General features: G+C 37.6%; 1 protein-coding gene across 1 annotated transcript; it reads right to left on the bottom strand.

Annotated features, from left to right (window-relative positions):
• Nucleotides 1-7549: 7549 nt before the first annotated feature.
• On the bottom strand, nucleotides 7550-8740 carry LOC149287273 (transcription termination factor 2, mitochondrial-like). The gene has a single exon (XM_089493003.1). It carries the CDS (start codon nucleotides 8738-8740, stop codon nucleotides 7550-7552), a length of 1191 nt encoding a protein of 396 aa, XP_089349129.1.
• Nucleotides 8741-16399: the final 7659 nt, after the last annotated feature.

The following is a 16399-nucleotide window of genomic DNA, read 5'->3' as shown; positions in this document are numbered from 1 at the left end:
TTGGAAAGTTGTTAAAAAAGGTCAGTGTAATAAATTAATGTTCCTACTAACCTTTCAATTGAACCTTAAACTAGACAACCGCATGGAAAAACAAGGCATTTTGCAAGCTGTACTCTTATAAGTTCTCAAGGTCAAGTATGTTATAGTTATTTTGTCTTCTTCTACGCTTTCTAACCTTAAATGTTACACATTGTGACTTTTAGGGCTGTAGAACCCCCGAGATACCCTCATACCAAGCAAACATTCCGAGCTCCTAGAAAAGAGGGGCATCAGGGGAGGAAAGAGGGACAGAGGGGGTTTGGGTCATATTAAGAGACTACACCTTCTTAAGAAGGACACTTAGAGGGTGTGATCATACCTGGGAACTCTCCGGGTTGGACTCGGAGATTGCCGGGTGAGCGCTGCTCCTCCGGTTCTCCGGGTCAAGACCCGAATCCTCTGGGTCACGGGAGCGGGGTCTTGACACGCCCCCCTCCCCGCCCATTTTTTCCATTAAATGGGGGTGTTTCCCACTGCTGACGTCAGGAACGCCCCCAACGTTAGTTCCTAGGTATGGGTATGATGATCAAGAACCATTGATGATCAAGAACCATTGGCACAACAGATTTGTCTTCTATACTTGGCCACTACTATGGGACAATAGACTACACCAGGTAATGGTCAGTCATCACTGGACCATAAACAATGTTCTTCCTGAAGACCTCCAGCACGTGTTAGGACCTGAAGATTTTTAATCTCTTGAATTTTTATTTGCCGTCCATCCCGCCATTTTAATGTTTGGTTATATTTAAATCCCCTATTTTAGTCCGGTATAGATGTATCTGTCTGATACACGGCACGCTCATTCTTCTCTCCAAGGAACTTGTTAAGGATCGCTGTTTCTTGGTGTTCTCCCAGCTGAGCTGTTCCGCTTTGCGTACTAAGGCTAGGGATGTACGCACGGAAAGCTACCTACCATCTGTAGAGGAAATAAATAAAATAGCGTGAATTATATTATCTCTTCTTCCTAGCCAGTTTAAACTGTGGGATGGTGGATAGAACAGTAATAAAATCAAGTTAAGGCGGTCGAGGTGTACAAAATCAAATAAAGTGATTCTATGTTTTTCGGAAAAGCTTTCAGTTCTCCCCTTTTTTTTGAGATATTAAAGTGGAAATTAAAGCAGAATTAAAATCAATGAGGAGGGAAAGAAACAAAGATGGAACTAGTCAGTGTGCCGATTGTGGTTAATCTCATCCGTTTATGGAGTCCCGTATTGGCAAAAAAGGTCAATATACTAGAACACAAATGCATGGTTTTTTTTAAGAATTCAACATTTTTATAGCCCAGCTCTGTAATCCAGCAGGGTTTTATTGCATGGAAGTCGGTACATAGACAACAATAAAATGTGCGGTGTAAATGCTCATATATGTGCAAACTTTTATGCACACACAACAACATGATGAAATATTGAAGAAAATAAAAAATGTAAATAATGCTAATAACAAATATAAAGAGGTCTTCTGTCCACACCAACTTAGCTTTGAGCAAGCTATATGTAGCTCTGAGCAAAGCGAGTGAGTTTTAAGGGGGAAGGCATATAAAAGTTTATATTGGGGAGACTAGGTGGGCCGAATATATATATATATTTATATATATCCAGATTTTTTTATTTTTTTTTTAAGGCTGCGTTTGTTCAAGATTTTATTAAGCGCTTATTTAACTTTTGTATTGTTTTTATTATAATTATGTATGTAACTCCTCCCCCAGCTGCCTCTACTAAATTCAGGAAGCATACCTCAGTATGCTTCTTACGCATGCAGTGAAAGCGTGAAATCAACAGGAGCAGAAACAGCCAATCACATACAAGCTATCCGAACACTTAGATTTTGCCAGCATACATGTGATTAGCTGTTGCTTCAATTAATTGTAATTAATTAGTATGTTCACATATTAATGGTTCCTGGGTGGGGACTAGACTGTTCCGGTAAGGGTCATCTTAGCCATCATGCAAACTTTTTTTAATAAAGGTTAAAAAACTATAGGAAACTTTTCGGAAGCTTTTTTGATGCTATGGCAACAGAACTTACTAACCTATCAGTGCATTCTCCTTATGTCATCGGTCTATGAAGGTGAAGAATCAAATTTAAGGGCAATTAACACATTCAGAATAACTATTTTTTTGGAACACACATTTCAGCTCATAAGAGTTAATATTTCCAGTAAATAGAAGCGACTTCAATGATATCCCCGTTGGATTGTAGAAAAAAATCCAGATTACATTTAATTTATCTGTTTTCAGAGTATTCCAGAGAACTTTTCAAATAAAGGATAAATAACTACAACGCTCCCCCCCCGAGTAACTAAATAAAATGATAAAGTGTCACTTCAGAGGTGAGTTACATTCACTGATTACTGTATAACGGAACGCACCAAGGGGACTCGAAAACGCAGCAAAAAAAAAAAAAAAAAAAGGGAATGCGTTTTTGTGTCAAATTAATTAGATTCCGCACAGTGCTCATATCCATATTTTGCCTGAAAAAGTACAATAGCAGTGTGGTTAATCCCTTCACAATTAAAACAATATTATGATCACGCTCACCGCAGTGAGTTGGGGCCTGACACGGCGCAAACCGGTATCTTGAGCGTTTTGATCAAAATGATAATATATTGAATTCTTGAAATGAAAAAAGCAGTTAAAATATAACTTTTTTTTACATTATTTAAAGCACTACTGAAACTAACCCTACCTAATAGAGCTGTCTCATCCTAGCCAGTTGATCCCAGTATAAAGTCTAGTAGCCCACAGCGATACCATTTAATGGTTACAAATATTATGTGTTTCAACAACAGTGTTAGGTAACCCTAATAGATCCCAATCTCAATATATTCCCTCTCTGAGGCTAAATACTGTTCTCCAAACTATAATAAAATAAAATTCTAGTAGCCTCGGGCGTGTGTGCATGGCTTGTAGCGGTGGTCCTAGTGCACTCACGCTATGGGCTGTCAGCCTCCATACAGGGATCAACTGAATTTTTAGTAGTATTGTAAACAATATAATAAAAGTTAGATTTTTTATTTAGTTTATTAGGGTTTTTTCCTAGAGAAGAGAAAGACGTTGTTTCAGTGCTTTTTTTGTTTTTATTGAGTAATTTAGCATTTTTAAAGATTACAGACTCACAGATTTGTATATTTTTGCACTATGAGGGGCGATCCGGTACTTTCTAACAATAAATATATGGACTTTGGGTCTATTCACCAAAGGGAGAGTTGGCAGTAGGGTTGTGTTTGAATTCCTTGACTTCAATATACATTATGAGGGGCCACCACTGACAAGTTTCACCTGTAAGATGGGCTGACCTGGCCCTGTATAACGCATAATTCAATGCATGGGGCAATTTCACTTTTTTAACTATGCATTATAGGGCAGCCAAGCTCTTTCTGCAGAAGACGTTCACTGGGGTTGGTCCTTCACAATGTTAGGTGAAGTCAAGAATTTGAAACCACAACTCTCCTGTCAAGTCTCTCTTTAGTGAATAGACCCCAAAACCATATATTTATTGTTAGGAAGTACTACGAAGCCCTTCATGGTCCTGGTTTAAGGAAACGGCCCTCAACTGCATTGCATACATTTTAGAGGTGGGTATAAGGCGGCTCATGACTGGTCCTAGACGGATCCCATGCTTGGCTCGTTGAGCTGTACCCTGGAAGAGCCAGAGCGATCCACCTCATAAGGAAAGTCCGCTTTCGATTAATGAAGAAAAGAAAAGCACCCCTTCCAGGCTGGCACATATTAATCGGATATACTCTGCAGATCTGCACAGCGCCGCCCTTCTGGTTCTATAACGTTAAGACACGGCTGCTATACTGACGACACAACTAAGCCCACCAGGTTCAATCCTGACAGAGGGTATATTTGGAGAAATAAAAGGATGGATATATATATATATATAAATATATAAAAGAATATTTATATTAAAATGATTGTTTTACAGAAGCACTCTCTCTCTCGCACACACACACATATACACACCAGGAGTATTTCTTCCGTAGAACCTGACACTTACAAACAAATGTTCCCACGTAATGTTTTGTTATTCTAACGGAACAGTCCTTTTGTTATAAACAGTTGCAATGCAATAGCTTTTCCCCATTAATATTACATGTGTAAGTACGAGGGTGTCAATCATTCCCGAAAACGCTGACTTACATAGTACTCATTTTAATCAGGAGATCTTTTCCACGACCTGATATATATATTTTTTTATTTTTATTTTTTTTTAACGTTGTGACTTACAACATAAGCGTTTGGAGACCATTTACCAATATTTCAACAAAGTTGGGCAAAACTTATTATAATAAATGAACTGTCACAATTTGTAATGGCAATAAACCAGAGATATCTGCTGACTGCGCGTTTCTTTCTTTCTTTTAAAACCACTGTACGGTTTTGTAGTAAACACTTAAACAGGCAATTTTTACTCATAGCAAACAAATAAAAATTGCATTCCCATGGATTTAATAATATTTTACAAGTCAAGCCATTCATTTATTTTTTCCCCCCTATTTTTTATTGTTTTATTTGTCGTATAAATATAATATTACATCACAGTGATAAAACATATTTGGATCGTAATGGCGCTTGTGCATACAGTGTTTCATAATTAAATGACTCCTCTTCAAGATGAGATGACAACAATGAAGATGAATAACAGGGACAGATGTGGAAGTGTGAATGGGACTTGTTTCTAATAAGATACTTTATCATATGTTGAGTTCCTAATAAAGGCTATGGGGACATTAGAACTGAAAAAGCATAGGATGAGATCCAGATACCAAAAACAGCGTGTACAAATTAATTAAAGAATTACTTTATTTAATGACTTGTGCTATACAAACTTTCGGGGATTTTAATTACGTTTTCTGGTAATGATAGCCATTACGGATGAAATAACACGAGCAGAGAGTAATATTATAAAGATTTTAATTATAATATAAAAAATATTGCAAAGTAGGGAGGTGGGGGCGTTAGTTCTAAAATGATCGATTGGGAATTCTAAAGAGTAACGGTCAATGGTGAAAAAAAAAATTCTGTTTGTATAATTACTCAAATGGGTCGTCTCTTCTTTTAATTTCGGGATAATTACTTTTGGACATATTTGGTTTAAAAATAAGATGAAATCTGTGAAAATCCTGTAGTCCTCTCCCATCTTCGGGCTCACCAAAATGCCAGAATCTTAACAAAAATGGAGGCGTAACTGAATGGGGAGGAATAAGATGGCTTCTCTCATGGTACACACACAAGGTGGTTTCTCATACACGTATGTTGCCTAATATATTATGTCAACATTATTACATACATTTATTTAGTGTACCAAATTATCAAATTTAAGATTTGGAGAAAAGGCAGATCTGTTTCAAATTCCAAGAGAGTGCTTGATAGTTTGTGACATCATGCAACAGTTAATTAACACAGCACTAGCGGATTCCTCATCTATGACAATAGGGAAGAGAAAATTAACAATAGCCTTAAAATTGACAATAACATTAACACACACCGAGACCCTGCTCTTGTGCGATTACAATCTATTAGGAGGATGAGAAAAAAAGAGACAGAAGGTGAGGGATGGTTTGGACGAGGAAGACTTGATTGGAGCGAGAGCGATATGGAGACTTGATTTTTTTTATTTTCCGAGTTTATCCAAATTGCGCACCAAATTTTTACATTTCATTTCTTATTAAAAAAATGAGATAAATACACGTCAGCTGGACTTGTTTGCAAAGAGATCCTATCAGCATAGTAAATACTTTCTTGTTTAACCGACAAAATGAGTCATTTAAATTCTAATTGGTTCAGTTTATAAATTAATTTACATCAATAAGCAAACAAGTGCACGTTTAGTCATTATTATATTCCTTATTATTAAAAGCTATAGAAGAGAATAAGTAGAATTAACGCACATTGGTATATATCCGTAACATGGAATTATACATATTTAATGGTGCTATCCTACCTATTCTCCTGTATATGCCATATTTGTAACTAAACACATCTGAAACATCATTGCTAGTTTTACAGAATCCACAAACAATTCTTTGATAACGTAATATTTTGCCTCATTTTTTATTTTTCAGGGACTTTTTCATTGTCATATTTAGGTTTCTTAATAGTTTCTGCACTGATGTTGGATGAGAAGGCCTAGCTCGCAAAGTTCTACGTCATCCCAAAGGTGTTCAATAAGGTCAGGGCTCTGTGCAGGCCATGCGAGTTTCTCCAAAGTTGTCAATGCATCTCTGTATGGACCTTGCTTTGTGCACTGGGGAACAGTCACGTAGGAAAAGGAAAGGGCCTTGCCCAATCTGAAGTCTTAAATGTGTTTGTAGGCTGTAGCATTAACATTACCCTTCCCTGGAAGAAAAGGGGCCCAAACCCTGAAAAACAGCCCCAGACCATTATCCCTCCACCAAACTTTTTAGTAGGCATAGGCATTCCGGTAGGTATCGTTCTCCTAGCATCTGTCAAACACAACTTCATCCATCAGACTTCCAGGTAGCGAAGCGAGAATCACCAGTGAAGTTTTCACTCCAGAGTCCAGTGGCGGTGGCTTTACACCACTCCAGCTGACTTGGCATTGTGCATAGTGATTTTCCGCTTGTATGCAGCTGCTCAGCCATAGAAACCCATTTCATGAAGCTCTCAACATCATGTTGCTTCTGGAAGTAGTTTGGAACTCTGCAGTGAGTGAAGCTGTATAGAGGACAGGCGATTTTTACGATTGAAATGCTTCTGCAGTCGGCAGCTCCACTCAGTGAGTGGAGCACGGCTTTGTGGCTGAGCTGTTCTTACTTGTTACAGGGCAGATATTTTACATATACATTTAGAAAGGTTACACTCCCGCAGGAAAAAGTTTTATTCTGTGAAAAGAAAGCAAGAAAATCACAGTTGAAATACAAAATGAGTTTTGGGTATATCAATTGAAGAGACCATGCAAATAGCTTTTAGTTACTTATATCGAATCAACATGCATTATAATTAATTGAGATGTAAGTGTAAATCATAATAGTTTGCCTTCCGTGTCACATCTTAATCAATTATTTTTAAGGATGACTTCAGTGACCTAATAAGAGTCATGATTAAGGAAAGACGGCAATTGACAAAGATTAGTGTCTCCAACGTCACTGGATACGGTTCTGTTATTAAAAACCGTTACACAAGTGCATAAGCTATATTATGAAATCCAAAGCCCTTCAAAATGTGTACATTGCCTTCATCGCTAGGTGTGTCGTTAAAACCGCTCCCCCCTTCCGCAACCATAGATTTACAAAAAAATATCCTTATTTTGGCAGATTTTGTAAATTCCAGAGTAATGTTCACCCTATACAGTTAGTAGGCTGTACATATCATGATTTGATTATAGGCACTCCACAGTGTAAAGAACGCAGCCATCACACCACTGGTCTAGCAGCGTGCCCCTTTTGACGTTGGGTATCTTAATGCGACCAAGCTGATGTCGTTTTTTGAATAAGTAACCAGATTGCTGAATTCAGCATTTAGAATCTGGATTTGACCAGTCATTCATCGACATGCAATGGTGCAACTGGATTAAACAACGGACGCTCCTTTTTCACTTGCAGTCTCCCAAAGTTGACTTCAAAATCCTTTTTGGTTCCATTTAAAACATCCAAATGCTGGTTCTGTATTTCATGACCCAATGACTTCATTTTTTTAATTCTAAATTCGATGATTTGAGTTGTAAGTTCCAGAACGTTAGGACATTTTTTCACCTGGTCTACCGAAGCCCCTTCTCTAATCAGACACTTTAGGCGGTCTTCTAAAACAGATACGGAGTAATATAGAATACCGGGGCATTTTAGTATCATCTGCCGAAGTTCTTCATCGTCACAGTTGAAGACACGTCGAGAAAACTTTGTACTTTCTTCCGTGGTACTGCAGTTAAGATCAAATATCATTCCTTTTAGTTTGGACATCAGTTTCAAGATTTCCGTGTCGGAAAATCCTAAACTCTGGAGAAACTGAAGGTTCTCTTTTATAGCGGAAGATGACTTAAACATGATAAATGGGTCCTGGCTTAACATTTTCATTAGCCAAGTTTTAAAGTTTGCCCTTGAACCACCCAGATTATGGAAATTTTCTTTAAGCCCATCAATAATTTGCTTATTATCTTCAATTGGATTACAAAAGATCTGTGGAGAGCTTGTTAGAAGTCTGCAGATAATTTTGTTGTTAAGCCCCAAATCTTTAAAGTAGGCGATATTGTCTCTTTGATTTTCTGGAGACTTATAAACAAAGAACGAATCTGGAAACTTTTCAATTATTTGAACTAGCTCGTCGTCGTTTGGACAAACCAAATGCCATATGTACCTTTGTTCTTTAACCTCGGCAGGGTCCCGAAGAAAAGCCTCAGGACAACGCTCGAGGATGTTGGCTACCAACGTCTCATTTGCCCCTAACCCTTTCAAGAAATCAGCAGTCTCTTCAACAAAGGCCACGTCTTTAGAAAGCACCCATCCTTTTAGCTGGCGAATCTTCTTAATATTAACAGACAAATTGTAAAGATTGCTAATTGTCCTTTTATTTTCTTCAGAAGAATTCTTCGTATCCGATCCTAAATTTTGAGATACATATTGCCTAGATCCAAAAATAGGATAATTTGGGGAGAAAGCCTTTTGCTTGCAGACGTAATAATTGATTCCTGGGCCACTTTGTATTCTCAGAACATGAAGAACAATCTTGCTCATCATTTTTACTTTGTAGGATGTGATATACTTCAACGAAACAGCCCTGTAATATCCGCTTCAGTATGATGTAGACATCTAGAAAAAAACACAATAGATGAGCACCTGTTGAATGTCAAAATACAACATTTTCGTGCGATATACTTGGGGAGTCATATCTTGAAGACTGTAATATACTGTCGACATTATGCTCTCCTTGCTGGTTATTCGCAGTAGCCGGAAACGCACACAAATCATGATAAAACGCATATTTTTATTTTGAACCAGTCTTGGGACTTTCCAATTAAAGTCTCAGCTCTGATACCGTATTACGACAGCAGAGACATACTGTAGGCATTATTTTACAGTTCCGAGATCAGAGGATCTCCCCACAGCCTGCCGAAGCAGGACAGAAGAACAGTACCTCAAAAGTAGGACTGTCCCACAAAGACCAGGACTGTTGGAATGTATGTAGACCTACCTAACGCAGATTATCTCCTCCTGCTGCTGTTAGGGTCTCATCGACCTTCATGTCCTGGAGGACCTGCACTTGGCTAATCACTGTGAAAACATATTACCTCAAAAATCCACTGGCAATTCCTTGAGCAGATCACATTGTCCCAAGGTCTTTTAAAGTGTATGGACGAAACACACACTAATAGTAACACTGTCCATGACATAATGCCCACAATGACAGCTTAATAACTTACTGAGGTACAGGGTGTGTGACCAGGTACAGACATATATCACAGGAAACCCGCTCTGATTTTACGTGCAGCACTTTTATAGAGCAGCCATACTTCTTTCTGGCAATGTCTATGCTGTTTGCCCTAAGCAAAGATGGCCACCGAGAAGCTTAACTTTCCACCTGGGTCTAGCTTCCGGCTCCACCCCCTTCTCTGTGGAAAGCTAGATCCTGTGACATTTAGCTCTGTCAGCGTAAGGCTCTATTTTCAGTCTTTTCGCTTATATATTCATGGCAAACTAGTAATTAAAAATGTTACTGCAGAAAAGCATTTTAATTATACATTTATATAAATGTGCATTTGCATAAGAATATAATTGTAAACATAACAATTTAATATAGAAAAATCCATAAATACACAGCGTTAAAGGAAAATTGAATACAAACCTCGAATGGTTCAAATAATTAACAGAGAAAATTCTCCAGATGTAACAAAGAGGGTAATTAAGCTTCTGTCAAATCAAATATACAAATATAGGCAGCACTAAAATTACAAAGTGTAACTATGTATCACATGCTATATGTTTATATATATATATGTATATAAATATTTACATATATATTTATATATAGATATAAATATTTACATATATAAATATATACATATAATAGATACAGCAATAGCATCATGAAAAGGAAGTAAATACAATATATTTAATGCTATCAAATTATATTCTTAATGCATAAGCCCCTATATAGATATATCTGTATATGCTTTAATGTAAACATGATCAAAAATATCCACAGAAAAATAAAATATATCCTCTATATAATAAAAAAAATAGCTGCAAACGGGGACCAACTACATATTAATGTCTATGTATTTAGAACAGAAAGTCATAAAAGTCCTCAGGTGTCACAATACTTTTGTCCATATAGCGTATATATATATATATATATATATATATATATATATATAGTGACATTGAGAAATTTTAGCGCTGTGTATTCCTTTTTTGTTTCAAATATGTTATAAATAATAATATAGTAATAATATAGTAAATATATATATTAATTATATCTATCTAAATATGTATGCATGAGCATATATATATATATATATATATATATATATATATATATATATATATATATATATATATATATATATATATATATATATATATATTACACTGGCTGTTCTGCAGTTAATTTATCCACAAGACAAAAAAACATTTTTTGGATCATGGTGCAGTGGGTCTGCTGAAGCTGCGAGATCATGAATTATACATAGCAACATAATGGCCGTTAACAGCATTGCCTGAATGGTAAAATAGCAGTTGAGTCTTTGCATACAGGGACACCGGTCCCAGTCGTGTAATATATTACTCTCATGGATCATGAATTATGCACAGCGGCAAAGCAGTGACGGCAGAAGTTATAAGTTGGTGTTGGGAAAGCAGTAGAACTTTACCATACTGGCCTTAATTACGATTTGGTGAGGGAGAGTCGCGAAAGCAAGGCAACAGAGAGAAACCACAGGTCCTGACACCTCTATGTACTTCCAAATATGTTAAATGGCCAAAAGGGGACACTTTTGTTTTAGGGGGTCTTGTTAGAAGTGTGATACTTTTTATGTGACTTAATTTTACACAATATGTATTAGGAATAACTGTTTCTGTACACATAATTGTGACTCTTAAGGCTGTAGAACCCTGCCATAAAGTAAAGCTTAGCAGGTCTATCATGTTATTATCTACTTTGAAAGGTAGCTATCATACCTGGGATCTTCTAGGCTCTGGCTCCCCGGAACCCTCCCTCTACGGGCAGCCTTCCAACTGTCTGCTGCTGACTGGCATTGTGCACTGTTAGTTGTCTTCAATTATTCCAAAATCCTTCTCCTTGGTAGATACCATTTAAAGAATAAGTTGCATTGTTATTATGTTTCCCACAATGCATAACTTTCCATGTGTGTCGCGTGACAAGTTATTCTGTTAAAGTAAATGAACCATGTAAAGTTTGTTGTGATTAAACATATTTACAGTGAGGATTTAGGCATTCAGGAGTACTATAAATGGTATTTCTAGACTTCACTCAGTTATAAAAGTGTTAAATTTAGCAGAGTAGGTGGAACTGCACCTTTAAAGAGAGACTAATATGGGGGGCACATGAAAGCTGATCCCAAGGTACTTCCCAGGGAATGTCTCAGGGTAGGCTACCAGGAAATTTCCGTCTTCTGGGGGCCATCGTTTCATGTAGGGATGGGATTAGCTGCATCCAGTCCCAGCCAGCCTTTAGTGGGAGGGAATTGGGTGCGGAACCCGGGAATGTTGGCATGGACTGGAATGTGGGTCAGAAGTGGGTATGGCCTGGAGAAACAAGAAACTGACCCAGAGACCTGGGATGGCAGAGCTTTACCCGGAGACTCCAGAGCAACCCCATCCTAAAGGCCAATCTCAACCTTTCAGGTTTTATTTCAAACTAGAAACCTCTGTGCTCCGTAGTTAAAATATCAGGTCAGAGACTTCGCAGTAATTTATCATGCATTACCAAGAGCCAAGCTAGTAATTCAATATTGGAAACAAAATGATCAGCTACAAAGACAATTCATATGGTAAAGCCCTCAAGTGTAGTCCAAATTAAAAGATTAGTTTGCTTCAAAGACATCCTCTGATTTTATTTCAATTTTTCATTAAAGAGAAATCACGCAAAAAATAACCATTTCACATAGAAGGTTTTGGAGCAAATTGGTTTGAAAAATGAGATCAAACTGGTCCACAAAAGCAAAACGAGATTTAGTTTTTTAAGCGTACATATAGACGAGAGAATGATACGGTATACACTGATGTCTATATTATTATTTATTGATTTTTATAGTAAAAAATGCTGCATGCCTTTAATGAGAAAACCAATATGTTTTTGTACAACATTTCTGCCAAATCGACAGTATTAATTTAGGGCACAGGTCCCAAAACCAGTCACGGCCTATCATGTTAATCCTCCAGATGTACTACCTGTGAAGAAAACACAGGGAGGCCTCCATCTTACCTTTAAAGCATTGATTTTTGGGATAGGCATGTCCTGCACTTAATGATAAGGGCTGGTTGGTCTGTAAAATTGAGCAGGTTACGTTGTCTCTTGGGTTGTCCAAGTGTGAAGTGTCTGGCCCATTACTATAGGCTTTTTTTCCACCAAGGTTTCTAGGGAAACGAATACTTTAGGCAGCCGTTTTGCCATGACTGGGTCCTTTCTCTGTTCCTTTACATTTTTTTTCTATAGAGGTCCTTTTGGTGAATATGAGTTCTGCATAGTATGTTGTCTACCGAATGTGTTTTTGGAGCTGGGCTTTACCTGTCAGTTTAAACTTGCATATTTTAGGAATGTCTCTTGATCCTGGACAGTGATTGTCTCTAGGATTACTTGAATCATTTGGATCCAAATAACATTTGGCACAGTGTGTGTCTCTCTAAACAATCTCCACCATTGCCTATCCATTGAGAGATCTACTTTCATTCTAAAACATGCAATGATTGGTATGTATTATTACATTTCAATATGGGTCTCTTAACCCTGAAGATGAGATGAACATTTACCTAGGAGCCACCATAGACCTACTTAGAGATGGAACATGCTACCCAATGGTTGCATTCATAACCCCTCATCCATGGTTATCCATACTACTGGGGTTAGACATGAAAGAGCACATTTAGCACCAGGGAGATTTTGTGACTTAAATCCAAAATTGCAATTCTTCATCCTTGGTCTCGTTTTGGATTCAGGATAGCCATATGCCGACCCCATGCATGGTTAAATTCCGTCACTGTGTTAGCCTCTACCACGTCTGCTGGTACATCTTCCACTTGTCCGACCACCATTGCAGTAAAGTAAAGGAAATGTATTACGGTAACTGCTATTTTTCAGAAGCTTCTTTTTCTGGGTTTAAACCGGGACTTACATCAATTCCAGAGTCCTTATTTTCTTCCAAACATTTCAAGACAAATAGCTACTGGGTCCCGGTCTATATCCGAAGTGGTGTTTGCCGTATATTTCTTTTCTATGCATGGAAAAGTGATTATTTCTGAACAAATAATCGATACTCTGTGTCTTTAGCCTTAAGGTTTTTGTTTTTATAAAATATAACTACCCCCGTCCTCTGGCTACGCACGGTTTCACCCAGGTACTTCATTTAGCTATAGCCCTTTTTACAAGCGTATAATTCCTCCTAATGTACACGTAATGACACCATCATAAATTTACCAGGATGTCGGCATCCATCTAATATGCGGTTGTATCCTGGGTGAATAAATGATTCTGTATTTAATTTTCTCCTAGTTAATCTCTAGTTGTCAATATTGTTACACACCACAGATTGAAATATTGCTTCTTTCTTTTCTGCTTTCTCACTAATCTCTTTGGTAAGAAAACTCAGAAGTAAAGTTTGTAAGACTCAAAAAAAAAAAAAAAAAGGCTTGTTGCAAAAGCATTTTTAAAAAGAATTCTCTATTTTGCGTTCATAGGGTTGTGCAAAGTCTTCCAATTTCCATTGGTGGAAACTCATACTGGAGTCATAGAATACATGTGTTTCATAGTCCTCATATCGCCGGTTTCTATCAAATTGATGTGTTGGACTTTGGGAGCTCTAATACTTGGAAGGTTCTTAGATGTAACATAACATAGAATCTATAACTGCCGAAAGAGCCCTTTTCCATACATCATGTCTGTCTTGTAGGACACGTCACTGTGAGTATGTGAAGTCTACAGCGCCTTACATTCAGTTATTGTGATGTATTAGATCATCAAAGGGCTACACCTGGTGATAAATAATGTCAGATATCTTTAACAGAATGTGTTAATATGCTGCACTATATAGTATAAGCCATACCTGGGAACTCTCCGGGTTTGACCTGGAGATCTCTAAGTGAAGCTTCTCCTGTTCTCCGGGTCAACACTCGAATCCCTTTGAGCCGCGGGAGCAGGGTCTTGACACGCCTCACTCCCCGCCCATTTCCCCTTTTAATGGGGGTGTTTCCCACAATATCAGCGGGAACGCCCACTGACATCAACGGGAACACCCACTGACATCAGCGGGAACACCCACTGACATCAGCGGGAACACCCACTGATGTCAGTGGGCAGTCCTGGCCGCGTCCCGCAAGGGTAGGCTCCAGGTAGCCAGAACTCGGAAGTTCTCAAGTATGCTATGAGTGGTCTTTTACATTAACCTTGAACCCTTCTTATTCTGATATAAAGCCTTGCCTACGTAAAAATCTGTGTCAAGCATCTACTCGAGAACTGCCTCCCCGTAGGGGATAGTTATGTATATTTCTTTTGAATTTACAATGACGAAGTTTCACAGGTATCTAAAAATCACAATGGTATAAAACTTTACTATTAAGAATCAGGGGTTTCCATTGCTTAATTAGAATACGCACAATAACCAAAATCTGATCTGAACTGATAATAAGGAATCATTTTTTTATAATATGCAGCTGCAATGTTCTAATCAAATATATTAGGCCATATATATATATATATATATATATATATATATATATATATATATATATAAAATACTTTAGAACATGCTTTAAAAAAATGTGTTAACCTTTTCAGTGCCACCAGGAAAATGTGCAATCACTGACGATGTTAAAGGATGCAAAAAATATAAAAGATACAAATACTCAGACAAGGTATAGTCAAGATAAGACAGGATCTTGAATGTGATCATTCCCAAAAAGATGAGAAATAGATTTTAAAGGGTTAATGCATATGAAACTACCAGTGCCCCCCAAATGTAAAAATAGCAGACTTCAGACTTCTTCAAGATAGACGGCATATTGCTATAAGAAAGAAATACCCTTATTACTTATTAGAACAGTGATGTGAAATTACAAGATAACAATTTCCGCTAAGTAGACCAATTAATTTAAAGTAGCACCTACTAATTGATGGAAGACATTGACAAATAGACCCCCGGTGATTGCCCTTTGTTAGGTAGGATCATTAGTGTATCTGGGGCACATTTGTATGGTTTTTTGGTTTTTTTGGTCGTTTTCCAGGAGGAATATTCTTGTACCAATTCCCCCCTGGGAAGATGACCTGGAAACACAGAAAGATTTCATTACCCAGAGCACCCTTTAATTCACTATATGCTTGAGATCTAAATTTAAAAATATGTCCCTAATAAATATTATCTAAGAAAACACCCAAGATAAATCAATCAATCATTCTTAGAGAGTACTTTCATTTATTTCATTTTTATTTTGTTAAATCAGATCAGTATAGCCTACGGGGTAGGGAATTTCTAAAGGTTATCATAGACAGTACATTTGTCCGAGTTTTGAAATGTCCAGGGAAGCCAGCAGTGCGTCGGTTAATTATAGCGCCACCCAGTGGCCATACGTACCTTCCGCAAATATGGGCATTGTTACGGGCTGGGCATTGGGATATGATGTCATGTCCTGGTGCTTCACCTTTTAAGGACATACATACATATATATATATGTATATATATATATATATATATATTATGCCTGTATGTAATCTCATGCGCTTCATAGTGTGTCCCTGAATGGCAGAATTAAAATGTGGGCGCCCTACCATTGGTGCTACAGGAAGCATAATGGACGAAAAACGTGATTGGCTTCCAGTTATGCAGCAGAGGGGCTTCTGCACCCCTGGACTTGTCACCCCAGACCTAGTCAGCCAAGGCCAAAATACACCATTGGCTCCACACATTCTTACTTATGTTCCCAAAAAATATCCAGTTCTCAAGAATTCTTAAGAGAGAGGTAGTTAAGAGGAACAGCAGAAGTGGTAGAAGCCAATACAGTAAGGGACTCTAAACAAGCATGGGATAGACATATGGCTCCTGACTCTTAAGATGAGACCAAAGTTTGAGTCTTAAATCAGGAAAAACGGGCAGACTAGATGAGCCGAATGGTTATACTATGTTTCTGTGTTAAAAAGTCAGTTCTGAAGTACTTTTCGGTGGCGGCGGG

Source organism: Sceloporus occidentalis, unplaced genomic scaffold (assembly GCF_023333645.1).
Source record: "Sceloporus occidentalis isolate IW3139 unplaced genomic scaffold, rSceOcc1.0.p SCAF_62, whole genome shotgun sequence".
Lineage (NCBI taxonomy): Eukaryota > Metazoa > Chordata > Lepidosauria > Squamata > Phrynosomatidae > Sceloporus > Sceloporus occidentalis.
The sequence above is the reverse complement of the archived record's forward strand: the minus strand, read 5'-3'. Positions and strand labels throughout refer to the sequence as shown.

What these genes read in the sequence shown, in the direction of transcription:
- LOC149287273 (XM_089493003.1), bottom strand. Translation starts at nt 8,740, where the DNA reads ATGATGAGCAAGATTGTTCTTCATGTTCTGAGAATACAAAGTGGCCCA.